Source organism: Tiliqua scincoides, chromosome 4 (genome assembly GCF_035046505.1).
Source record: "Tiliqua scincoides isolate rTilSci1 chromosome 4, rTilSci1.hap2, whole genome shotgun sequence".
Classification (NCBI taxonomy): Eukaryota; Metazoa; Chordata; class Lepidosauria; order Squamata; family Scincidae; genus Tiliqua; species Tiliqua scincoides.
In genome coordinates, this window is record NC_089824.1 from 211,387,631 (window position 1) to 211,414,933 (window position 27,303).

At 43.4% G+C, this 27,303-nt stretch overlaps 1 protein-coding gene and 1 pseudogene across 1 annotated transcript in view; both read left to right on the forward strand.

Moving 5' to 3' along the window:
• The first annotated feature begins 13,991 nt into the window (after positions 1–13,991).
• VAPB (VAMP associated protein B and C) overlaps positions 13,992–27,303 on the forward strand; it is a 46,366-nt gene continuing 33,054 nt past the window's right edge. Inside the window, exon 1 of the mRNA XM_066626218.1 lies at positions 13,992–14,306. Coding sequence (XP_066482315.1) covers positions 14,249–14,306 — 58 coding nt within the window. The 5' untranslated portion in view covers positions 13,992–14,248. The remainder of the gene's footprint in view (positions 14,307–27,303) is intronic.
• On the forward strand, positions 18,787–18,901 carry LOC136650444 (5S ribosomal RNA; annotated as a pseudogene).

Below are 27,303 nucleotides of genomic sequence, written 5' to 3' on the forward strand. Positions count from 1 at the left end.
TTGATTCTGATCTTACCTGGAGTTGGTTCCTTATTCAGTTCTGGGTAGTGTAACTCAAGAAGTGAGTTGGTAAGGTGGAAAGGAATTCAAAGAGTAGTAAAGCTAAAATGCATGAAGGACTTCAGTATGTTTACTTAGAGAACAAAAGATGAAGGAATGATGGTATGCTTGCAACTCTCAGATTTAAAAGGAAGAGGAAAGATCTATGAGGGGTAAGAGCACTTGGTTTTTAAAATTTTGGTAAATCTCTACAAGAAGTCTGAAGTATGAGACCTGTCATTCTAATGTGTGCTACAGTTATGTATGTTGTCTCCAATGCCTTGGGTTGTTTTTACATCATTTGCTGGGCTGAGGCAGACAGCAGGATAGGCTTGAACCTCTGCTAAGACTCTCCTCCTGTATTCTGCCACAAACATCTCTGCTGCCTGTGTCACCTGGTCTATATGATCGGTCTAGCAGTGGAGTTGAGTGCAGGGAATTGTCTCTCTTGGAGGGAGATATTATTGGGGATGCTTCACAGCATGATTTTGAGCTAGATTACTCAATATGTTCACCCTAACTCCATTTTTTAAGATTTTGCCTTTGCCTTCAACCAGTGCAGAAATTGAGCAGATTTTGCTAAATACAATTGAATCACTCCATTGCAGAAACATTTTCTGGCACTCCAGATTTGTTGCAGGGTTGCAATTCACTGAGATTCTCTCCAAGACAAGCTGAACCAAAATCAATAGAAGTTTAATGAGTAGGTACAAAGTTTTACTCCATGATCTTGGAGTAAAAATCTGTGAAGTTTGACTGAATGCATAAATAGCGCTCCACACGGATGATGTTGAAAACAGAATCCCAAATTGATTTCAGTCAGGATTACACAAATAACACTGCAATGAATTCTGCCCATTTTTCTTTGCACGAAATGTAGCGTGATACAGAAATGGCAAAACATGAACAATGCATTGCCAAGCATATGAAAGTCCGAAGACTTGATTTTTTTGTTATGTTCTTGGGCTGGTCCTAAGATGATATGTATTGTTGGTTTGTAGAGGGTGGTTTTGGGGCGGGGGGGAATCTAAACTCTTAATCTCATGCCATTTGTAGAGGGTTTTGTCATTTCTTTTTTAATAGGTATTTTGTTAATCTTTGATTTAACATATAAAACTGCCTTGTTTCAGCTTAAATAAATGTACTCTTAAGCATAAGAATATGCTAACTCACAAGCTGGATGTATTGTGCAAAATAAAGGTGTAAATGATTTAATAAAAATGCTCTGTTTGTAACACATGCTGTTTTGACTTTTTTGCATTAAGAGCCTCTTAGTTGTATAAACCAGGGATGTCCAAACTTTTTGGCAGGAGGGCCACATCATCTCTCTCACTGTCCCAGGGGCCGGGGGGGGGGGGAGAGAATTAATTTACATTTCAAATTTGAATAAATTTACATAAATGACTATATTAGGGATGGAACTTTATATATATGAATGCTCAAGGCCTATAAAAGGCCTTGCACAAAGCAAGGCCAGCATTTCCTTTGCTGCTGCATCACAGATGTGAAATAGCAAGCAGTGGAGGGAGCCCTTGTCCCACAGCTCACACAAGAGGTCAAACAGTTGACCGTCACACTAAGAGCAATTGCTTGGGCCAGTGCGGGCTCCAGCAAGTCTCCAGCAAGGCCAGAGGCTCATTGGAGACTGGGGGTCCCCTGTGTTGGATTGGGAGTCCTCAAGGGCCACAAGTGGCCCCATGGCTGGGGTTTGGGCACCCCTGGTGTAAACATTCACTCTGCTGCAGTCTATGGGAGAGCTGACTGCCTCATTAAGAGCCTCTTTGTTGTGCTTTGACCAATATACTGTCTGTTGTTATTTGCTGTATTTGGACGTGTAACATTCTAAGCTTATTTGGACGTGTGACATTCTAAGCTTCAGCAACTAATAACACTACAAGGCCTTCCTGACTAGATTATCTTTTGATTATTAGGATGAAGGGTCCAGATTGATCTGACTGAATGTTAATCAATATGAATGGCTTTCATGTTAATTTGTTGCCTGCCCAAAATATTTAAAATGCTGTGGGCCGTGCAGCAAAAAAATAACAGTACCTCCCATAGCACTATGGTTATGTTTCAGTAAAAGAGTGCCATGTGAAGGCGCACAACAGGAGGTTATTATAATTGTTCTGATGTAGATGTTGATAATACTCTACTCGCCATTGCACTACGTCAGACTCTGCTGCGTAATTGACTACTAGTGCCATCACTTCTCCTTTTTGGTTGTAGCAGAAGATGATGGGAAGAGCTGTTCTCAGGGGGATGAGTCTGATTATGACTCATCCTTAGGAACTATAAGCTTCCCGTTGAAGAAGGCATCTAGGATAGATTGCCTCACTTGCTATTTCCTGTCCTGAAGCATTTCATAGAAAACTGTTCCCTGTTCTAGCCAGTATGCATTGTTGGAGCACTAGTTAGAATACTCCGCTTCCATTGGCTGAAAGCACAAAACAAGCAACTGTATGTTTCTGCACCAAATTTGTGAACAGTCTTCTGGATTGTAGTATTTGTGTTTTTTAACAATACTTGAAAAATATACCCAGGACAAAGAGTCCTATAATAGTCCCATTACTGCTGCTACTAATTTGTAAAAAATACAGAATATTTGCTTGATCACCTTGTACACTTCTTTCTAATAAAACATTAAAAGTAAAGAATTTTCTGTACTAAATGGGTTTCTAGTGGCAGAGTTGGTAGTTCACCTTCAAAATCTAAACCACCACCACCACCACACCCACCCACCCACCCAAGATTTGGAAATACAAAGGTAAATTGCTACTGGCAAAAGGTGCCAAACTGTTAGTGTCCTGACCTGCTGCCTTACTAACCCCTTTTCAGAACTTAATAAATATTTTATTCTGGAGAAATACAAAATAGCGTCTTGTGTCTCCCTCCCCCACACACACGCCCTGAAACTCTGCAAAGCTGCACTGTGAATTGTATCTTCAATATTATGAAGTTCTTAAAAATATTTTGTAAAATAAATCCTCAAATTAAGAATCCAACATCCTATAAGTAAAAATTTATTTTTAAAATATCGCATTTCTGCACAATTTTGTTGTAGTTAGTTTTGCTTTATGGGTATGCAACATTCAATCAATATGAAGATGTCTGATTCACACAAGATGGCTGTAGAATGCAATACTTCTTAGGTTTTGCCTGCTGAAGCATTCTTTACAGCCAAATGTTTTGGAATGCTAGGTTCATTTCATGATTTACTTGCTTTTAAAGGCCTGTGACCTATTCCATTTTCTTCAGGGTGTCTTTACACTGCATAGCACCACACAGAGTGCCAAGCCATTTTATGTAAGCAGGTTATCATGAGCAGCCCAACGCCACATTCACTTTCCCATTATAAGGAGGCATGATTTAAGAAAGCTCTCATGGTAGTCAGGTGCTAGTATATTACTATTGCCATTCAAGGGCTATATTTCTGCAATAACACATTAACTGTGTTTCTTACGGAGTGCAACTGAGCTAATTTAGCACACGGGCATCTGCACCCAAGGATCAATGGCTCCATCAAGACTTAAACCAGTGTTTCTCAAACTGTGGGTTAGGACCCACTTCACAAGCCAATTTCAGGTGCGTCCCCATTCATTTCAATATTTTATTTTTAATATATTAGACTTGATACTACCATGATATGTGATTGCATTTGGGGAAGTGTTACAGATCTGTACTTTTAACAAGCTACTTCTTTTGACAATGATAGTAAATGGGACTTACTCCTGGGTAAGTGTGGGTAGGATTGCAGCCTAGGATTGTTAAAAAATTTTTCCTGCTTGATGATGTCATTTCTAATCATGACATCACATCTGATGAGTCCTGACAGATTCTGATTCTAAAAGTGGGTCCCGGTGCTAAATGTGTGAGAACCACTGCCTTAAACAACTCCAGCCCCTTCAAAATGCAATCTTTAGTCTGAGCAATTCTTCCTCATACTATGGCAATTGTACAGCACTATTGAGTGTTCAGATCTCATGAATGATGTTTGCTTACAACAATCCTTTAAGGCAAGTATTTCCATACTGCTGTGGTGATGGAGGGGCTTACATAAGGTCACCACCTGAGTTCATGGCAGAGGGGGAAGGCTCAAAAGTAGAAAAACCCAAATGTGTAACTTTTTGTAAGCCACTTTGAAGCTAAAGCAGGATATAAATTTGTAAATAAATAAAATTAAGTAATTCAGGGCACAACCCTAACCAACTTTCCAGCTCCAAGGTAAGGGAAATGCAGCTCTGAGGTGAGGGAACAAACACTCCCTTACCTTGAGGAGGCCTCCGTGACTGCCATTCAACTGCAGGATGCCAAGTGCAGCACATACGCCATTGGCACAGCTGTGTCAGTGTTAGAAAGTTGGTTGGGATTTGGGCCAGTGTCTTTCAGCCACTATGCAACATCACTGAAGAGCAGCTTTCCTGGCTAAACTTAGGCTCCCTTCAGAACTTGGTAACCTGCCTGACCCTAGATTACTACATTAGCTTTTGGCCCTTCATGGTCTGCTCGTGGAATTTAACCACCTGCCTAAGTTGGGCTACCTTACCTGCTTCTAGCCCTCCTGAACAATGGAGGTTGTTGGCAGAACTTGACCACAGAGACCTGACTACCTTGGCCCCAACTCCCACTGGACCCTGACACTGAGATACCTTCAATACTGCTATTTAGCTGGACTCGCTTCTAAGTCTGTAAAACAGAGATCAGATGTTCGGTGTGAGCCAGTAGAGTCCAAGACAAATGCACAGGACAGAATATGAACTAAGATGTGCCACCCCACCGGCTTCTGATCAGTGAAAAAAGAGTGCTTTCCCCTCATCAGGACAGAGCCAACCAGGGCTAGGGCCTTCAGGGTTTCGGGAATGACTCCCAGGTATGTGTGAAATTCTGTCTATTTTTAGAATTGAAGCACTGTAGATCTCAAGGGGCATTTGGTGCAGAGTGCTGAAAAGGAGTCTGAAACCTTGGAGATTCCCCAGTCCCTTCCTTTAAGCTCAATTCATAGACGAATAAAGTCTTGGCTGTGATACTGAAAGTACAAACAGCTGCTAGAGAGAGAAAGATCTTGCACAATCCTATATATGCATGTGCCAGGTTTGTGCCCTTACAGCAAGCCTTGTTCCCAATCAGCAGTGTAGAATAGTCTTTCCCAATGCAGTTTGACTTTGCTTCTGCAAGGTGCCTGCATTAGAGCAGCTTTGGATCATGCCCCATACTAGGTAATAAATTCCCCCCAACTGGATTCTATGTTTGTTGAACCTAAGGAGGAAGTTGTGTTATTGCCCTTAATAACAGCAACTAATAACTGGAGGCTGACAAGAGGCAAGGCACTGGGTGGCTGTCACTATTCATACAGAATGCTTCACATTTGATTTAGACACCATAACCAGGTTTCTGCAGAGACACCGAAGTGTGCAAACCTCTCCCCCCCCCATAGTCCATTATTTATTATCCAGTCCAAAAGCCTGAAAGTTTGCAAGTTTCCCTATCACAGGCAGCCACTGATGAGGGTTATGACCAGTATGGACAACATGGGTAGGACCATCAATACAAATTTACCTCAAGACATTAACTGGCCACCTTTCTTCCAGCAGAGTGGATAGATGGTACCATGACCATCTGGGATGCAATGCTGCTTCCTGCTGCAATCAATGGTAATATGCAGGCTGGTGGAAGCTATGACCACCAATAAATATCATGGGTCATCCTATCACAGAAGTGCTCAGCAGCTGCTTGTTTGCTGCTACACCGGTACTCTACTGGAATCTGAGCAAACACTGCTAATCCTGATCAGCAACGCTTTTTGTGCAAGTGAGCAAAGACCAGAGTATAAAGTAGCAGTCAAAATGGGCAAGGTCAGCAGAAGTGGTGAAGGTAGACACATTGTGTGCCCTTGATTCCTACTGTCTTAAGAGCATAAGTACAACTCTGCTGGATCAGGCCATCTAGTCCAGCTTCCTGGATCTCACAGTGGCCCAGCAAATGCCCCAGGGAGCACATCAGACAACAAGAGACCTGTATCCTGGTGCCCTCCCTTGCATCTGGCATTCTGACATAGCCCATTTCTAAAATCAGGAGATTGCACATACCCATCATGGCTTGTAACTATTATGTATTTTCCCCCCAGAAATTTGTGCAATCCCCTTTTAAAGGCATCTAGGCCAGATGCCATCACCACATCCTGTAGCAAGATATTCTGTCTGTGTTTCCATGTCTACTCAGAAGTAAGTCCTATTGTGCTCATTGAGGCTTACTCCCAGGAAACTGTATATCGGATTACAGCTGAGTTGCATATCAAGACTTTCTCAGTCATTTACACTGTAAATTCTCAGTGGGTGGTCTTAGGCGGACCCCTCAGTCCCAGCTCCCCAGCAGAAACATGGGAATGAACTTAGCAGTCAGGATTGCAGAGTAAGGCCTTCCATCAAGATAATGTATGTGATATATACCATACACTCAGAAAGTAATGCATACATGCTACCCTACAAGCTTGTATCACTCATATATACCTTTGTAATTGTTAGTGGCTTCCTTCAGGGAACTGGATTTTGGTGAGTATGCCAAAAATTCCATTAGCATTCTTTCAGGTCAAACTAGATTTGACCTGACAAATGCAAGTAAATGCTGCATTTTGGGAGTAAAGAGCAGGGGAGTGTGAAATGGGAGTGAAGTGGGGAGGGGGAGGCTTTAGTACTTTGTCCCACCATGTTTCAGATCCTGGGCCATTGTGTATGGCAAAAAAACTCCCATTAAAAGTCTTAAATGAAACAATAAAGCATGTCCTTAAATACCATCAAGGTCAAATTAATGCTTCCCTCAACTAAATCCCAAATAATGTTTTTTGATCAGGCCACAGGGCAATGGAACTTGCTTCCAGGCAGGTGGATGGATAGAAAATCACTTAATCCTATGTATGATAAATATTAGTGAACCAGAACATTTTTAACATTCAGAAATTATCTGGTAACTTTTGCCACACTCCTGTGTTGAAATGCTCTGGTCATGCATCACTTAGTACACATCTAAGGCCCACGTTGCTGGCCCAGCAAATTTTAGATTCCGGTTATAAAGCATTATTTCAAGCAAGCATTCCCCTGAGACACCCTCCCCCCATAAATAAAGCCTCGAGGATGACAACCAAACCAAAGTGAAGTGGTATTTCCCATTAACAATTTCATTAAGCCATCATTTGCCCCACAAGAAGCCATCAAACATTCCCTCAGACTGCTTTTCTGTACTATTTTGCAATCACAGCCCTTTCTCACAAGGACAGTGTTCAATACTTGCCACAGAAAACAAGAGGTGTTCACTGTTGCATGCTTCTTGGCTTGAAGAGCTATGAGAGATCCACTGTTAACAATCATCAGGGATTGGGGTGGGATGAAGGGTACACAGTCTACTGAAGATCACAGCTTTGCAACCTTCACAACTCCCAAAAAAGAGCTGCTTAGAGCAAACCCAACTGAATTAAAATAGAAAAACAGGAAGAGCCTTTGGACTGCACACTCCATGTTGCACTCACATGTTGCAATTCCCTTCTTTCTGATTGGGGTATAAGGCAAAACATAGTTTGTCTTTTCATCTGACCTGGCTAAGGCTGCAATCCTAACCACACTTTCCTGAGTAAGCCCCATTGAACAAAACAGGACTTACTTCTGAGCAGACCTAGTTAGGATTGTGCCCTAAGTGTAGTTTCTGCTTGCTGTGCAAATCAGGATCTCAAACCAAGTGCAAACCACATTTGTTCATCCATGTAATGTCAAACCATGCTTGGTGTTACATTTGCCCCACATTGACTGGCCTCAGGCATAACACCAAACTATGGTTTGTTTTGCCAAAACATGGTTTGTTTTAATATCTGAATCTGAGCCTTCCCATAAAACATGGTTTCTTTGGGAGTGACAAATCAAAGTCTAAAATCATGGTTTGGTAAGTTGCAAATTATAGTTTCTGCTAACTGTGGTTTGCTGCTATATCAATTCACAGACCACTGACAAACCGATGGAACATTGCTCTTTCTCAAGAGGCTGCTGCTCCACAAAATGGCAGGGAACTAATGAAGCAGAGAACTGAGAAGATGGAAAACAAGAACTGAGAAGCATTTCTAAACCATGGTTTGCCTATTGCTCAAAACCATAGTATTGTTTTTTAGCTGAAACTACTGACTCGCTTGCCCATACATCATGCTTCCAGGGACAGTATAGTCAAAGAGCTTTGTATATTCTATTTGCTGGCAGGCTTCACGTTATTTCTGGAATGATTTAAGATTTTCACTAGCCATAACCATGAGTAATGGCAGGGCAGTAGTCCTTCCTCTCCCAAACTGAAGCTTCTGATAGACTCCATCAGGCTTTCACTAGTCTCTGCCATTTCTGGATGCCCTACTTTCCCATCTCAATAGCCAGCAAGGCAAAGAGCCCTCCTACTGGGATTGGCAAGGGGCATTCCATTGGGCATCTAAGCTCACCTGACTGATCAGAAGTCACTTTGGTGGACTCAAGACAGTTTTGAAACCTGACTTGCTTCAATATTCACATTATTTAAATGAGAGACTAAATATACTCTGGACTCTTTGCTATGGTGCTCTCAGGGTATACTCAGGTATAGCTCCCCCCTCCAAGAGGTTGAAGTAACCCCTCCCTTTGGTGGGAGCTGAAACATCACAAGGCATCTGTCATGAATAAGCTGTAGCTAGGGACATGTAGCTAGATGTGATGGGGTTTCTTATTTGTATGTGTTAGACCTGAAGACTGCTTATATTCTTCACTCAGCCCCCACCCCTTTTCTCCACCTCTGACTTTGGTTTTGAATAAATTCCTTAATGTTTTTATCACTTACCTTGCTGCTTGCTACCAGGTCAGAGATTTGCCAGTGGCCTGAAAAAACTGCTGAGACTATGAAAGACATCAGGCTCTGGAGTGGGATTGGGCAGCCTGCTAGGTTGCCCCAATTGCCCTTGAAACTCTCCATCTAGTGGCAGTGGTCCAGTACCTCCCAATATTTGGAAACTTCAAGATGGCATAGCTAGTGGGGGTGCAAAGCGTTCCACCTCCATTTTGCTCCCCACAGGCCTGGCATGGCTTTGAAGGGGAGAGGGAGGGGCTGCTTGCACGCTGTGGTGAGGCTCCCAGCAAAACTTAGTGCTTTGCACCCCCTCTAGCTATGCCACTGGGCCCAAGACATGATAGGAGACCAAGGCAATTTGGTGTTTAAATGTCGAGGTCCTTCCCTCTTTACACCACATAGTTCCCTTTGTATAAGGTACTGTATATATGCAGGGAGGATGTGCAGAATCACAAGACAGTAAAGGCAATTGTGAGCCAAAATCAGGAGGTGGAAAAACGGTCACAGAGATTACCAAACCTGCAGATACAGCCAAAACCAGGTTTTAAAAATAGATTTTAAAATATTGATAAAATTAGAGGAGGAGGGACAAGATAAAGGGCATGTTTCTCTATCATAAATCACTTGAAGACTTTAGACTGAAGATAAGTTCTTTTTCTGAGTTCTTACTATGCCCTCAAAAGTCAGCACTCAGCAAAAAGCAGCAAGGGTGTTGCTCTGTCCAGAGACTTTCTTCTCCAAACTTCCTGTTCCTTTCCCCAGCTGGTTCCCCCCTATGGATCCAGAGACTCTCCACAGTTCCACTGTGCATGACACAGGCTAAGATGGGGAAAGTTCTACAATGAGACCGTCCTGTTGTTGTTAGCATCCAACTCTTGGTGGTACTAAGGGATGTTTGTGTGAGGAATGAGACCTCAATTTTTGCAAACCAGAAGTGGGTCACAATCAACGATGCAAGCTCTTTGAAGCAGCAGGGAGGCTGACAGAATGGACTGTGAGCCCCCTGCCCGCACCCTCCAAATGGCCAGCACTGCCCCCAAGTACATCCCCTTGGTCGTGTGCTGCCACAATCACTGTGGTGCCATCACAAGCACTGTCGCCACCACCCCCTGCAAGTACTTACAGGGTTCCCAACTTCTGAGTAGAAGTTTGGGAACCACTAGGCTAAATGATACCATCATCAGGTGGATTTGCAACTGGTTGGATGACCATACACAAAAGGTGCTCATCAATGGCTTTGCTTCAACCTGCAGGACAGTTTCACGTGGAGTGCCCCAGAGCAGAGAGGGGAAGGATAGTGCTCTTTGAATACCTGAAAGGCTGTCATATGGAAGAAGGCACAATTTTGTTCTCAGCTGTCTCTGAGAGCAGAACTAGGTCAAATGGATACAAACTGCAAGACAGGAGTTTCCAGTTGGACTTCAGGAAGAAATTCTCAATGGTCAGGGCAGTTCCACAGTGGAACAGGTGGCCAAGGGAGGTGGTAGATTCTTCCTCACTGGAGAACTCCAAACAGAGGCTTGATAGGCACCTGCTGGAGGTGCTCTAGGAAGATTTCCTACTACAGGCAGGCAGTTGGATCTAGATCAGGAGTGGGCAAACCCTGGCCAGGGGCCATTTGTAGCTCTCAGGATCCCCCAATCTAGCCCACAGGGAGCCCCCCAGTCTCCAAAGAGCCACTGGCCCATTGGAGACTGTTGGAGCCTGTGTTGACCCACGACTGCCAGATGTGAGCTGCAGGCCAAATCAGAGCAAGGCCTTTATAGTCTCCATGTGTTTTCTGCTTTTCCCTGGACATTATTTTAACGCTCCTTCCCATTGCCTCTGAACAACTTATACCTCCATGTGTTTCTGGCTTGGTCTGTATGTTTTCACTGTGCAAGAGGTGTGTGGCAAACAGTTCATAGTTCTCATGTGGTTCTACATGCCTGTATTATAGTTCTCATGTGTATTATAAGTAAGCTCAGTAAAATTAATTCATTCGTATAAGTTCCATCTTTTATGTATTCATCTATATAAATTTGAAATGTAAATTCTTTTTTTCCTGACCCCCTGACACAGCGATGACGTGGCCATCCTGCCGAAATGTTTGCCCACCCTGGACTAGTTGACTGTATGGGTCCCTTCCAACTCTATGATCCTATAATCCTCCTTCAAACAAATTTGCCTCTGGAGGATGAAAGTAAAATTACTTATAATGGCAAAATTTATTTGAAAATGACCACTACAGTATAACTTGGGTGATTAGTTTATTGTGGTCCCAACTCTGTAAATAAGTAATTGTAAAATGAGCAATACAGTATAGTTTTCAACCGGACAAAGAGCACAAACCTATGTATGTCTGCTCAAAAGTAAGCCCCATTATGTTCAATGAGACTTGCTTCCATGTAAAAATGAATAGAATTGCAGCCTAAATACTTTAAATTGGAAACTAATTAGTAAGCAATCCTATAGACTTACCTGGGAGTAAGGCCCATTGAATTTAGTGAGGCTTACTTTTGAGTAAACTTGCACAGGATTGTGCTATATAATACTGACTAAATAGACTTGCATCACAATCCTATAATATCTACTCAGAAATAAGACCCATTGTATTTAATGGGACTCACTCTCAAATGTAAGGGATTGCATACACTTGCCAATGTTTGAAAGTTCAGTAGGTTTTATTATATATTATGCTGGTCTACAGCACAATCCTATGCATGTTTTGCTCTCAAGTGCAGAAGTCCCACTGTATTCTACACGTGTAGGGGTTCACATGTAGAAAAATATTATAGGATTGCCAACATTATAATGCTACACATGTTTACTCAGAAATAAGTTCCTCTGTGTTCAGTGAGGCTTACTGCCTAGTAAGTGTGTTTACGAATGCATCCCTTAGACTATTAAATGGGGATCTTCTAAATCTTGGGTAGATACCCAAGGGAGTTGGTGAAAGGTTCAGGATTATCTGTAATGGGATGCTGTAATTGAACACAAAAGCAGTTGCCTAACATACAAACAGTGAAACCAGTCATACCAGGAATCTGGTTTTGCAACCACTCCCCTGCAAAACTAGGCTGGAAAATAAGTGGGTGTGCTGAAGGTGCCAACGAAAATATATTAGTTTCCTACTAAAAGGAGCTTTGGAGGTTTGTTGCAAATGATATTTTCCAATTCATTTAATATAGTATGCTTTTAAAGTTCTAGTTCACAACACTATCAGCCAAGCTCCATTTATTAAAAAAGGATGATTTTTAAACAGCTGAACAATTTTAAGGCAGGTGTGATATTCATGTGTTTCAAGAATAGGGCTACAAATTAACTGGCTTGTTTAATAAATTTAACACTTTTAAAATTTTAATTTACTGAATGTAATCAGTTAAAGTTAATCACATATCTGCATATAGTAAACCCCTGCTAATTGGGTAAGAGGCACTTTTTCAAGTGGGTGCTCCTTTTTTTAGCAGGGGGAGAGTAACTCAACCACCTCACCCCAGCACTGTCTGTTCTAGTGGCTGTCTGCTGGTATTCATTTCCATCTTTTTAGATTGTGAGCCCTTTTGGGACAGGGAGCCATTTAGTTATTTGATTTTTCTCTGTAAACCGCTTTGTGAACTTCTAGTTGAAAAGCGGTATATAAATACTGTTGTTGATGATGATGAACTGATGATTAAAATGAATTTGATTACCTAATGGGGCTGCCCATCCAATGGTACAAGGGTGCTGAAACAACCATTGCTGTAACCCTCAGGGCCAATGAGGCAGCTGGAGGTCTCCCTGGGTAAGCTTACATTGGTTCCCTACCCCATGATGGGCCCTGACAGCCCCTATGGGTCAGCCAGGATCCACACCAGCTCAATCATTGGCACAGCACTTAGCAGACTTGTGTCGGGCTTTCAGGGCTGGGACAGGGATAGGATATAGCAGCTGCTGCATCTGGATGCCATAATCACATCCTGTGGCAAGGTGTTCCACAGACTAATTACACACTGGGTAAAGAAATATTTTCTTTCGTCTACCCTAAATCTCCCAATTCGCATGGATGTCCCCAGGTCCTGGTGTTGTGTGAGGGAAAAGGCCTAGATGCCTTTAAAAGGGGATTAGACAAATTTCTGGAGGAAAAGTCCATCATAGGTTACAAGCCATGATGAGCATGTGCAACCTCCTGGTTTTAAAAGTAGGCTACCAAAGGAAGGGAGGGCACCAGGATGCAGGACTCCTGTTGTCTTGTGTGCTCCCTGGGGCACCTGGTGGACCACTGTGAGGCTGGACTATATGAGAGCCCAATCCTATATCTGTCTATTCAGAAGTGTCCCATTATAGTCAATGGGGCTTGCTCCCAGGTAAGTGTGGATAGTCTTGCAGCCTTTGAGCCTAACCCAATGCATGTCTACCCAGAAGTCCTATTATAGTCAACGGGGCTTACTCCCAGGTAAGTGTAGATAGAGCTGGAGTCTCTGAGCCCAACCCTATGCCTATCTACTCTGAAGTAAGTTCATTATAATTCTTGGGTCTTCCTCCCAGGTAAGTCAATGGAGCTTACTCCCAGGAAAGTGTGGATAGGATTACAGCCCCAGAGCCCAACCCCATGCATGTCTACCCAGAAGTAAGTCCCATTATAGTAAATGCAGCTGGGAAAGTGTGGACAGGATTGCAGGCCCAGAGCCCAATCCTATGCCTGTCTACTCTGAAGTAAGTCCCATTCAAATCCATGGGGCTTACTCGCAGGAAAGTGTGGCTAGGCTGGCAGCCTTTCAGCACCGTCCTATGCCTGTCTACTCCGAAGTAAGTCCCATGCAAGTCAATGGGGCTTTCTCGCAGGAAAGTGTGGCTAGGCCGGCAGCCTGAGCCTCTTCTGCTGCAGCTCCACCACCAGCACGCACAGGGTGGGCAGCGCCCACTGGGCACCTCCTGGCACTCGCCGGCCAAGCGCAGAGGGGGCGGCTGGGGGTCCCGCAGCGCCTCCTCCCAGCGCCTGCGTGCTCGTGGCGCAGCGCCGCCTCCCCCGCTGCCCAGCAGTGCGCACGGCTCCGCGCGCCTTCCCGGAGGCGGGCTCGCCCTGCGCCGGCTGGAGACGTCAGCTGCGGCCTCGCCCCGCCCCGCCCCGCCTGCCGCCCTCCCTTCCCCGCTGCTGCAGCCCTCCCGCCTCCCGGTCCGCCGCCTCTCAGCCAGCCCGCGCGCTCCGGCCGCGTCCCCGGCAGTGCCGCCGCCTCTCCGCGCCCTCCTCCTGCGCGCTCCGCTCGGCTGCTGGGGGGCTCCTGCTGGGAGGGCAGAGGCTTCCCGGGCGGACTCTCCTCTCCTCTCCTCTCCTCCCGCGCGCTCCGCCTGCCTCCGCGGCGCTCCCTCTCCAAGCCCGGCCGGTGCGCGCGCCTCGGAGCAGCAGGAGATGGCGAAAGCCGAGCAGGTCCTCAGCCTGGAGCCGCAGCACGAGCTCAAGTTCAGAGGTAGGCGCCGCAGCCCCGGCCGCGCTCTGCTGCAGCCGCCCTGCCAAGGAGGCTCCGCTCTGCTCCAGCGGCAGCCATTTTCCGGGCCGGGCTGGGCCGGGGAGCTGGCTGGCCGCCCACCCGCGGGCTCCCCCCCGCTGGGGAGCGTGTCCTTTCCCGGGCTGCTCCTCTCCTCGCCCCGCTGCCGCTGGCTCGCGGTCCTCCCTTTCTCGTGGAGAGGCAGCTGGGGAGGCTTTGCGGTGGCCTCTTCCCAGGGCTCGGCCTCGGCCTCCCGCCTGGAGCCCCCACACACGCAGTGCTCGCTCTCACGCACGCACAAATCTTGCTTGCTCTCCCTCTCTCACACACGCTCACAAATCGTGCTTGCTTACACATGAATTTTACTTAAGCAAGTCATGCTTGCTCTCCCTCTCTCTCTCACACACACACACAAATCTTGCTTGCTTACGCCCAGAGACACACACAAATCTTGCATGCTTACACAAGCACATAAATCTTGCTTCCACACAAATCTTGCTTTCTTACACATGAATTTTGCTTACACAAATCTTGCTTGCTTGCACACACACACAAATCTTGCTTGCTTGCACACAAATCTTGCTTTCTTACACATGAATCTTGCTTACACAAATCTTGCTTGCTTTCACACAAATCTTGCTTGCTTGCACACACACACACAAATCTTGCTTGCTTGCACACTAATCTTGCTTGCTTACACATGAATTTTGTTACACAAATCCTGCTTGCTTACACACACACAAATCTTGCTTGCTTACACATGAATTTTGTTACACAAATCTTGCTTGCTTACACACACACAAATCTTGCTTGTTTTTACACAAATCTTGCTTACACAAGTCATGCTTGCTCTCACTCACACACATACAAATGTTGCTTGTTTGCTTGCACACACGCAAATCTTGCTTACACAAATCTTACACATGCACACACACACAAATCTTGCTTGCTTACACTTGAATTTTGCTTACACAAATCTTGCTTGCTAGCACTCACACATGCATAAATCTTGCTTCCACACACATCTTGCTTCCAAGCCCAACATTTTGAGGTAGGAGCCTACTGATGGGCTCCCCTGGTCCTGATTTCAAGGGAGCAGCCTTAATTGCAGTGTAAACACACATACCTTACTTCCAAGCCCAGTATTTCGAGGCAGGAGCACACAGATGGGCTCTCCCCCCCCCCAGGCCTTGCTTCCAAGGGAGCAGCCTCAATTACAGTGCATCAGATTGGAAATACATATATCCCCATTGAGAGTTTTTGGCAGCTCCCCTTATTGGAAGCCACAGAGAGGGTGGTGGTGGCTATCTCCAGCTTGTCCTTTTGCAACCTTTCACAACTGCATTTGGGATGACTTGAAGGAGAGGCTGGTTTGTTTCCAGAAGGGCAGTATTGTGTAAGGATTACAGTGTCCCCAACTTTAATTTTAAAAAAATCTGATTCTGTTATTGCACAATCATGTACTAGTGATGGAGGAAGCATGTAAGCCTTGGATTTTTCCCTGGTTTAAAAAACTACCCACCTTACAGGCTTGTAGCTAGCGTTAGATGAGAGGGTTTCAGCCTGATCCCACTCATCTTTACTTAGAAGGAGATCTTTATGGAGTTTAGTAGGACCTACTTTCCCTAAGAACATTTGGGATTGCAGCATTTCCATGTTTATGTCAAATAAGGAGAGCATAACGGAAAAGCTAATGTTTATTTTGCTGTGGAGTCCTTTGAGCCAGAGTTAATATTGCACAAATTGTAGCTTTAGTTGCTGGTGAACTAAAGAAGAGAACAAAATAGACATGTGGGCATTTTGATCTTGTTAGGTTTGTGTCTTGTTGCAATTCCTTTCAGCAATCTCACTGCCCTGGAAGCTGTCAGAATTTACATAGACACACATCGCATAGCGGCCTGGAGCCTGTGGGGCAGCTGTAGCTTTGTATTGCTGTAAATTGTGAGACCTTTGATCCAGTGTGTAACAGTATACTGCCACTTATGTGTTTTTTGTTTTTGTTTAAGGCAAGAACACCTATTGTCATTTGGCTCCTAGCCAAAGGGAGGCCTTTTAGTAAAACTTGGGTTTTATTAACAACCCAGTCTTTATTAAAGGACAGGCCAGTGGAATATACGTTCCTCCAGTGCATGTTGTCCCAAAAGCTGTATAAACTTTATTGTGACAGCATAGGGAGCAGGCCCACCAGTAGGAAGGCAAGAGCCTTCCTGCACATGCTGGTGGTGGAGTGATGGAGACCTGCTGAAGCAGGTTCCTCTAGTGGAGGGGCGGAGGGAAGGTGGGGGAGGGCAGAACAGGATGGCAACAAGGGTGTGGATGGGCAGATCAGGCCCAGGAGGGGGTGAGATCTATGGCACCAGCACACAGGGTATTCAAATCCCCTTCCCAGCCTGATCCCTCAACACTCATCAATGGAATATCACTGGCGCAGGTCTGAGTTGGCCCACTGCAACTGCTGGGGGCTTACTCTGGGACAAGAGGACAAATGTCCCTGAACCTTGAGGAAGCCTCCAGCTGCCCAAAATTCACCAAGGGAAACAAGTTGCACCTGCTCTCCTGCATCACTGTGTGGGGATTTAGTTAAGATTGGGCTGTAATTTGAGGTTTTTATTTTAACCAGTGGTGAGTAGGCTTCAGGTTTGTGGGGCCTATTATTAAAGAAAGAAAAGCAAACGATGGTGTCCTGATTAGGGAGTTGAACTTGACCTGGAAGAGCCAGGTTCAATTTCCTGCTTAGCCATGAAGATTCCTTGGTGACCTTGGGTCTGTCACTATTGCTCAGCCTCACCTCCCTCACAGGGTTGTTGTGAGGACAGAAGGAGGGGAGGAACCAAGTGCTCCGTAGAGCTCCCTAGAGCAGTGGTTCTCGCATATTTAGCGCCAGGACCCACTTTTTATCTGTCAGAATCTGTCAGGACCCACCAGAAGTGATGTCATGACCAGAAGTGACATCATCAAGCAGCAACATTTTTAGCAATCCTAGGCCGCAATCCTTCTCACACTTACCCAGGAGTCAGTCCCATCTACTGTCACTGTTAAAATAACATATATAGTAACTTGTTAAAAGTACAAGTCTATAACATCTCCCCAAATACAGTCACATACCACGGTAGCATCAAGTCTAACATCTTAAAAATAAAATATTGAAATGAATGGGGACCCACCTGAAACTGGCTTGTAAAGTGGGTCCCAACCCACAGTTTGAGAAACACTGCCCTAGAGGAAGGACAGTATAAAAATGTGAGAAATTAAATTAAACCCAATGTTTGTTTTTGGTATCAGAACTAAGTTTTCAGTTCTTAAAATGCACTTCTGATTCTCCTGCCCTCCCCCCATTAAAAAAAAATATATTCAGAGCCTAATTTAAGGACTGTGTGTTGCTACTAAATCTTTAAGATCAGGAAACTCTTACTGATCTACAAATTGCCAAGGGATCAACCAGTAGATCCTGATCTTTGTGCCCACTCCTGTTACTTGTACTTTAGAAATAAAACGCTGAGGAAATTACTAATGCTTTGATGGCCAACGGCTGTTAGTAACATAATATTGTGAGATTAACCAGCAGCCACTGCCAGCAGGTTTATTTATAATGTGTGGATCAGAGATGTTTCTGCTTGCATTGATGTTGCAGGTACTCATAACAACAAACTTGAGCTTCAATTCTAAAACTTAGAAGTAGGATCAATTGATTAGACTGCAACTCTCCTTTATTGCATGCTTAGGATAACATGCTTGCTTTACTTCAAAGACAGCAACTGGCTGTTTAACATTGTTGAATGCTGCAGTTCAGTATAAACATAAATAAATGGCAGCTATATAATTAATGTGAGGCTGCAATCATTAATGTGCATCTGAGAATTATTAAGAATATTTATATACCACTTTTCAACAAGAGTAGTTTGCAAAGTAGATTACATAGTGAAATAAATCAAGAAATGGTTCCCTGTCCACAAAGGACTCACAGTCTAAAAAATAAAATACAGAATAGACACCAACCAATGGACAGTTGCTCTCCCCTACTAACAATAAAGGGACACCACTTTGAAAGGTGTTCTCTTTGCCCAGTTAGCAGGGGCTTCACCCTGAACATATTTGATTAAAGTGGACAAGGCCAGTGTGAAAGGGTTTGAATTTATCCAGGCTGGATTGTAAACCAAATTGAGCAACTAAAAGACTACTGACACTTCTGGCGCTTTAAATATGAGCACATTAATTTTGGCATCAGCTTTCAGATGCGTAAAAGTGTGTGTGTGTGTGATAGATGCAAGGTGAAATAAAAATGAACAGTATACTGAAATTGGAGATTCCTTGCATCCATAACCTGCTAGTCAATCAATTGATGTAAACAAGATTCAGTTATAGGGATCATAGAAGGATCTTGGCACACTTATAGCTTTTGTTGTGGGCTCAATTTGCACAGTACCACATCTGAGATAGTTATCTCTAGTGTTGTGAGACATCTGCCCAGCTGTTACCCTGCACATGCCCAATCTCATCTGATCTTGGAAGCTAAGCAGGGTCAGGCCTGGTTAGTACTTGGATGGGAGACCGTCTGGGAATACCTGGTGCTGTAGGCTTATACCACAGTCTTTCGAGACTGAAGGTTGCCAACCATCCATCGAAACCCTTCAGTAAAGACTAATCCTGTTCTCTGTCTGCACTTAACCATTTTTTTAACAGAGTTCAATGACCTTGATGTCAGAAATGTATTTTCCTGGGATACTGCAGCAATATTCCACTTTTTGTCTCTGTTGCTATTTCTAATGTCTGATTGGTTCATTTCTAATGTTCATTCTTACGAGGTTTACTCTGTTTGTCCAATGTAACTATAGATAGATATTGTTATGTCATGTCAAGGATAAAGATCCAAAGAGAAATACAAAAGCATGATGGTCGCAAAATAGATCTTTTTTTAAAAAAAGACATTGGTCCTAATACAAAAATACTGTTATTTTGAAGAGATTTTGGCTGCCATTTGAAGCCTGTTTTCTTCAGAATAGCCCCATTAATGTGCTGTAAAATGTCATGGGTAGAGGTGGATAAAATGGTTTTACTTTTTCATGTTTAAGAGTGTTTTCCAACATTAGAAATTCAGAAAGGTAGTATTATGTGTTTTTATTGCAAGGGTGCATTTTTATAAATTATAATCACTTCAAAAGTGGACTAGGTAGATGATATTGTTGAGATAGTGTCAGCAGATGCAACCACACGCACATAGAGGTGCTAGAGAATTGTCTTATTTTTTACTGATTTCACAGATCTCAGGGTTTTGTCTTTTTCTTTTATTACCAAAATGAGAAGTGTAGAAAGTGGTGTTGTGTTATCACTGAAAAAACCTACCTGTGGTCATGGCTTTTACCTTTTTACAAGCCATGTGTTTTGAGCCTGAACTTGACATGCAGGTGGCAGTTTTCCATTTTGTGAATCTAAAATGTGAGGGGAAAAAACTTCATCTACTCAATTTTAGTGCAGTTAAAAATTGTGATGTAAGTACATTAATGCTTAACTGAAGCTGCTCTGTGAACAAATAATGGGGTCTTAAATATATCAGGGGGCGAAAGTCTTATTTGTTCTGACCTCATCTTTGGCAGCACAATATGACTAGGCCTATTTTGTTCAGTGGGACTTACTCCCAGTTGAGAATGCATAATATTGTAGCCTTAAAATACTTGTTTTTCATTTAGATGGTATAAAAAACTAAATTTGTCTTTGAAATCTATAGGGATGCAGGTGTTATTGGAAGTAAGCTGTTTTCTGGAAGAAAAAAGAGAACAGAACCACCAAATCATGACCAAGGAGGTTAAATCTTGGAAGTTTGGCTGATGTGGATTTTGTTGGGTTAGATTTGATTAGATTTTGTGCGTAATTCAGTTCAGCAACAGCAAAAATAAAAGTTGCAGTCCTAACATGGTTGCAAGTTAACATGCTTAGAATGGTATTCCATGTTCATTGAGGTTTTTCTGGAAGTGGGATAAACTCTTCTTTCGAAATTGCAAAGCAGTGCAATGAATAAATAGTAGGAACGAAGCAGGGCTGGGATGAAAAGACCTGCAAAAGTGCTCTTGAGTTTCTTAGGCATCATGTTGAGAGCTGGAGAAGTGCTTTGAGTTTCTTCGGTATCATTAAGTGTATGGGTGCCTGGGTTGCCAGGTATCTTGAAGTATTCAAGCTTTTGCTAGGGTATTGGGCAACAGTCAAGGACACAACAGAGAGGATGGAGTCCAGGTGAATTGTGTTGGAGCTTTCCTGCTAGCCTTTAACCTTTAGAACTCATTGTCACTCTCTCTCTCTCCCCCATCTCATCTAGGCACCATTACCATTTATTGTTTTTTATGCAGATCAGATGGCAGGTAAATTATGCTTTCAGCATGGAAGTTGATGTGCTGGACTCTGGGCTGCAAGATTCCTGTGGAGTGGGAGTGCAGTTGTTGAACCTGAGTTCTTGTATTTGTTTAGCTTGCAGAGAAAAAGTTCAACAAAAGCTTACAACAATCCCTGAATTCAAGGTTCTGGTTTGATTACCATTAGAAGTTAGTGTGTTGAAAAAGAACAACCCCTAGCAAAGCTGGTGGCTCTGTTCCCAGGGCAAGCAGTCCTGAATTTTGTTATTGCTCAAGTTCATTGCAAAGAAACAATGACCTGTGAGTAGGGTTGCCAACTTCTCTTTGGCTGGCTCTGCTCCTATGTTGTGAACATCAGCCTGGCATGCAGGTGACCATTTTCCAAGATGTAGAGCTAAAATGTGAGGGGAAAATCTTCATCTACTCAATTTCAGTGCTGTTTAAAGAACAGAGCTGGTGAAGATATTGTCTGCCCTAACTATGTGTGACTGAAACTTGCAAATAGCTATTTGCATACTTTGCTATGGTGAAGTATAGTTGTCTCCAGGTGATCAGGCAGGAATGTTTCTGTAGCTTGGAAGAAATTGTTTCTTTTGGCCTGCTGATACACCACAAACTGATGTGTGGGCAGTCTGCTAAGAAATTGTGGACTAGTAGCTTTATTTGAGCAAAACTGGTATCTAGTCCAGCTTCCTGTATCTCACAGCGGCCCACGCTGGGGCATTTGGTGGGCCGCTGTGAGATACAGGAAGCTGGAATAGATGGGCTTATGGTCTGATCCAGTGGGGCTGTTCTTATGTTCTTATGTCAACAAGAGGTAAGGTTGGAATTTGAGCAGGCAGTGGTGGTTGTTGCCTGGAGCACTTATGAAGGTTTTATTGTGCAGCTGACACTTTTGTTGTTTCTCTAAGTTGTAGGGGACTGTAGCAATTTGGGTAAGTCTCTTTCTTCCTTGGGAACACTGGGGAATAAAAGTACTTCTCAAAGCTCTGTGTTATATGCAAGTATGGAAGGAACACAAGGCATGCATCAAATAAAGCACTGTTTCTCAAACTGTGGGTCTGGACCCACTAGGTGGGCTGCAAACCAATTTCAGGTGAATCCCCATTCATTTTAATATTTTATTTTTAGTATATTAGAATTGATGCCACCATGGTATGTGACTGCATTTGGGGTTATCTGTACTTTTAACAGGCTACAATGTATATTCTTTTAACAATGATAGTCAGTGGGGCTTACTTCTGTAATTGTGGATAGAATTGCAGCCTAGGATTGTTCAAAATTTTTCCGGATGGATGATGTCACTTCTGTCCATGACATCACTCCAGGTTAATGACATCACTTCTTGTGGGTCCTGACAGATTGTCATTCTAAGTGGGTCTTGGGCTAAAAAGTTGGAGAACCAGTGAAATAGAGCCTTAAAGATTATGGGACTTGAAGTTTCTGGGCTCCCATGCACTCTGATAAATTAAAAGGTATTTGCCATTTGTTCAGGCTTATACCAAGGTGTTTTGGCGTTGTGTAGGTTGTGTGCTTGTTACTGGAAACTGCTGCATTCTTTGGTAGCTTGACAAGCTAGTTTACTGCACATCAAAACTCACTGGTTAGGAAGTCACATCCTGTCAGTTCACTGTGAGCTCAATAAGGTATGTAAATTACATTTGACTTATTGGAAATTGGAGAAGAGATTAAAGTGGAAATGAAGGGGGTTGTGGGAGAATCTGGCACACGTCTTGGTCTGGTGCACTCTTCACTCCAGCTAGAAACTGCCAAGTTCAGCTTGCGAATAGTTTTTTGCCTTGAATTGGAGAGAGGTCAGATTAAATGATAATGTGTGCTTGTTTACTTTAGTATTACTCAGCTATCACAGGATAAATTCTTGGATAAGTTCTATTTTTCCTTTCCGTTGAAACTTGACTATTAAGAACTCATTCTGGCTGATACTGCAGTTGGTAGGTGAATGTCTTTGACTTCATCAGTGAGCTTTAGACTGTCCTGTACCAGGCTTGAAAGTTATACATGCATACAGTGGTAATGGAAGTGGGATGAACTGAGATCATGCCGGTAGAGCTGAACCTTGCTTGACTGCCCTTATGTACCCTTGTGGAATATTACAGCAATACGTGAATAGTTTCCTGTCCTTGTAGACAAAACATACTCCAAATGGAAGTAGAGAAGCAGTAAACAGATCTGTGGAAAAGCTACCTTGGCCTGTATTCTCTCTCGAACAAAAATAAGATGAAAGCACAATTAAGAGAGGCATTCAGATGAATGCCATCACTCACCAGCACCATTTTTTTTTCCATTTGGAATGGTTCATATTTTTTGCACTATCTTTTACAGTAAGTGAATTTCTTTTTCCCTTTGTTTTTAATGGCATGAGCCTCTACAACTTTAGCATGCCAAAAGCATACCAAAATGAGTAGTTTACATGGAAGAGGCCTTAGTGGTTTGAGCTTGTATTTGTAGTGATGCTGGCTGTCCTCCTTGGGAACTATATTCCCTCCACACTGAGAAGCTATTCAGCAGAGTCTGCTTTGGTGGTTCACTCGCCTGAATGCAGGTCCCTGTTTTGATTGGATACAGTGGCCTTGGAGTGTGTTCTGTCTCACCTTATCTTGTGCAGGAAAACTACAGTTCTGCATTGCTCCACGCCTTCCAGGGAGTGGAGGAGAAATCTAACATCAAACCTGGGATTTGTACCTTGCCAGCAATCTATATTCCCTTTTCCCTTTCCAAATCAAGGATGTTTCAAAAGTGGCTTAAGGCTTAGCAGTGCTGGCTCCAAGCAGAACTAAAACAATGAGTTGCATCACAGCAGTGTCTTTTGTTTTATCAGGAGAGGTTTGCTTGTTTTTTACCATCTGCATGCAGTTATGTATTGCAGATTCACAGCACTAGTATGGCTGACAGCTTTCCTAGTAGCAAGAAGAGAGTCTTAAGTAGTACACTAAGGAGAACCAGCTAGTCATAAGAACATAAGAGCCATGTTGTATCAGGCCAAATGCCCATCTAGCCCAGCTTCTTGTATCTCACGGTGGCCCACCAGATGCCTCAGGGAGCACACAACACAACAAGAGTCCTGCATCCTGGTGTCCTCCATTGCATCTGGCATTCTGAGGTAACCTATTTCTAAAACCAGGAGGTTACACATACCATCTTGGCTTGTAACCTGTGATGGACTCTTCTTCCAGAAATCTGTCCATTCCCCTTTTAAAGGCATCTAGGCCAGATACCATCACCACATCCTGTGTCAAGGCGTTCCAAAGGCTAATTACAATACTCAATAGCATGGGGTGGATTTTTAATTCCAAATAAAGTTACTAACATAGAAGATGATTTGGAAAACTACTATAGTTAGCTCTGCACTGAGGATCCCTGAGGGCTGGGGATAAGAATAGGCCCTCAGTTTGGCTGTACTTGTCATAAGAGGCGACTGAACAGCCACCGGGTAGATGGGACTCATTAGCCTGGGAAGGCAGCTCATCTGAGAGAAGGAAAACTCTGATCCCAAACCTCCACTGCCTTGTGGCTACATCCAGTTATGGAAAAGGCTTCAGGAGTCAACCTCGAGGCAAAATCCGGAGCCGGAGTCCCTTAGGCAGTTCATGGCTGAACACAGTCATGTTCTGGCAACTCCTGCGATGCCGCTGGAACCAACCGTATTGCCTTCTGCCTTTCCATTGGACCATTTCAGCGACGTGGAGAGGGGGGATTTGCTGCATGGGTAACAGGCTATCCTCCAAATCTACTTTACCCAGGCTTCGCGCACTGGAGAGGACACTCTGTTCCAGAACACTATTCAGAGCGCGATACCATAGTCTTCTGAGACTGAAGGATGCCAACAAGAGGACAAGGGACTACACAATTTCTTCTTTCTTCCTTTTTATGCTTTCAACTGAGTCATGTGATAACACTTGTGTCACTGTAGACCTGGCAGTGGGGATTGTTCTGCTGTGACTTAACTTCTTCCCTGGACTAATTTGTTCCCCAGTGACTCAATGGAATTTGTTAGATTTGCCCTGTTTTATAGTTTGCCTATAGAAAACTAACATGTAAAGAAAGAATGGTTGAAGCTAGCCTTACATGCTGTGCATCTATGTTCAGGAATGTTTTTTAGATAGAGGCAGACCATTCAAACATACTTTCTACCTGCATCCTGAAGCGATACAGTACAGCAGTGGTTCCCAACCTGGGGTTTGTGTATCCCCAGGGATACTTGCCAAGACCTTTAGCAGTACTCAAAAAAGAATTGAATAATGGCAGAAAAAGGCAGGCCTGTGGGGCTGGCAAGGCAAGAAGGATGGAAGCTAGCTGGCTGCGCAAGTCCTACCAACTGCTAGCTTTTGGTCATCAAATTGTTATTATCAGATATGAATCGGTTGAAAATAAATGAATTTGAAATAACAGCAATTACAGACATTCTGCTAATATGAGGGGTACAGTTTATGGAAATAGGCTGTCAAGGGGGATACGCAAGTGGGGAAAAAAACTTTGGGAACTACTGCAGTACAGGAAGAACTTTGCAGTTTGATTCTGCTTGAAGATCTGAGCTGACCAAGACTGGTGAGTATCAGTATGCATAGCACTAATTTAACATTAAATTTATCAACAGCGTTTAACAAAGGTTAGAACTCTATAAGCAAATTGTTGGTAGTGTTTACTTAAACTTAATCATACTACTTATCTGGCACTTTCTGCATAGTATGCAATAGACATGAGGAAAAAAAAGGGACAAGATCTGTGCTATGTTGGTCTATCAGAAAATAGCCATGTCCTTAAAATGCAGCAGTCATATTTGAGAATGTATCCTCTGTGTCAGCAGTGCCGGGGGGTGAGGGAGACCCAATTTCAGAATGCTTCAAGATGGAGCTCTCATCTGTGATGATGATAACATCTTTTTTATTTTGGAGTACAATAATCTACCTTCTCAATACAGCACAGGTGGATAATGAGGCAGTCATTTAAGAGCAGGGAGATGAAGTGAGCAGTATCACAATCTAGTGTTTTATCTGTAAGAAAACAACAATATAAATATAATGTCCTCACTCTCTTAAATCTAAATTGCTTCTGCAAAGGAAGGCTTGTAATATTTTCTCTTTGAACTCCTCAGACTCTTAAGTCATCTTTAAAAGCTCAGCTTTTGGGAAATAAGTGAATTTTCCAGCCTGTCAAGACTGTGATACTACTACTGAGGTTGTAACTATACATACTTACATGGGAGTAAATTCTATTCTACTGGAATGGAAGTAATACTTGTATGGGAGTAAATTCCATTCTAGCAATTGCAAATCTTTCTCAGTAAACATGCATTTGATTGCACTGCACATGATACAGGGATATTCCACAGGTGTTACATACAGATGTCCTAGTGCTCAGGTTCATCAGCATGCTACATTTGCAGTGTAAAACTCATCTCTACTTATGCTCATGTGAAGTCCTTCGAGGCTGTATGAATCTGGATTTCAGTAGCTAAGTGCCAGTGTTGGAGGTACACATTCTAGCAAAATATATAGAGCATCTCCTTGTGATGTAACCCTTCAACTTGCTCCTGAAGCCAAGTAGGCTCCCAAGGATGAAATATCTCCTTTGGGAAGTGTTCAGGATGTTTTTCAGATCAGGCTGGTTCAAGTTCTCACATCTCTGCTATTAAGGGTGTACCATTTGTGCATGAATGTGTTGCCAGAACTGAAGTTGGGTAAGTTGTTGAGCACTAAGGGCCACATTGCCTCTCCTTTTTGGGCTATGGGGCATTTGGAATGATGTCTAGTATTATGAATTTACATTTCTTCTTAAGCTAAAGTGCTACTGGAAGATTAAGCATGTGAGTACAAAACTGGTCTGAAGAGTCATATTGTTGGAGTTGTATCACTGGGTGTAGTCACTGCCTATGTGGAAGGCTGCTTTGCAGCCCTCTGCTTTCTTGAGGTTCCACCACAGAAGAAGAAAGGTAGGCTATAAATATGATAAATTAAAACTGTGAGTTTTATCATGAGGATTTGTTGACAACTTAGCTGCAATCTTTCTGTGTGCTCCAAACTTTGCCCTCATGTGATTGGGACAGAGTTCCCAAGTCAGCGAAGACTCCACCCTTGTTGTACAAACATATGGAACAGTTCACAGCCATTCTAAGTGGGGGCCATATTGCCCTCTGGGGAGCTTTGGCACATTTGAAGGGGACCACAGACTGAAAACTGTGAGAAGAGGGTTTTATATTTATCTGTTCATGTTGTATCCTTGCTTTTTTTTGGGGGGGGGGAAGCTGAAACCCGAGAAGAAGAATAAAATAATACAGGTATTTATATACCGCCTTTCTTGGTTGTCAGATTTCTCCTCAGACTTTATTCAAGGCGGTTTACATAGGCAGGCTATTTAAATCCCCGTAGGGATTTTTACAATTGAAAGAAGGTTCTATCTTACAAGAACCACAACATTCAGATGTTTCTTTCTGATCTGATTTCACATTCTGGCCTCCATCCTCCCACGCTCAGAGCAGATGGAATAACTCGGCTCAGCTTGTCAGCTGCTTCAAGGTCGCACGGTGCCCTCGAACTGGCGACCTTGTGGATGTTATCTTCAGGCAAATGGAGGCTCTACCCTCTAGACCAGACCTCCTGCCCTCCTGAGAAGAGAAGAGC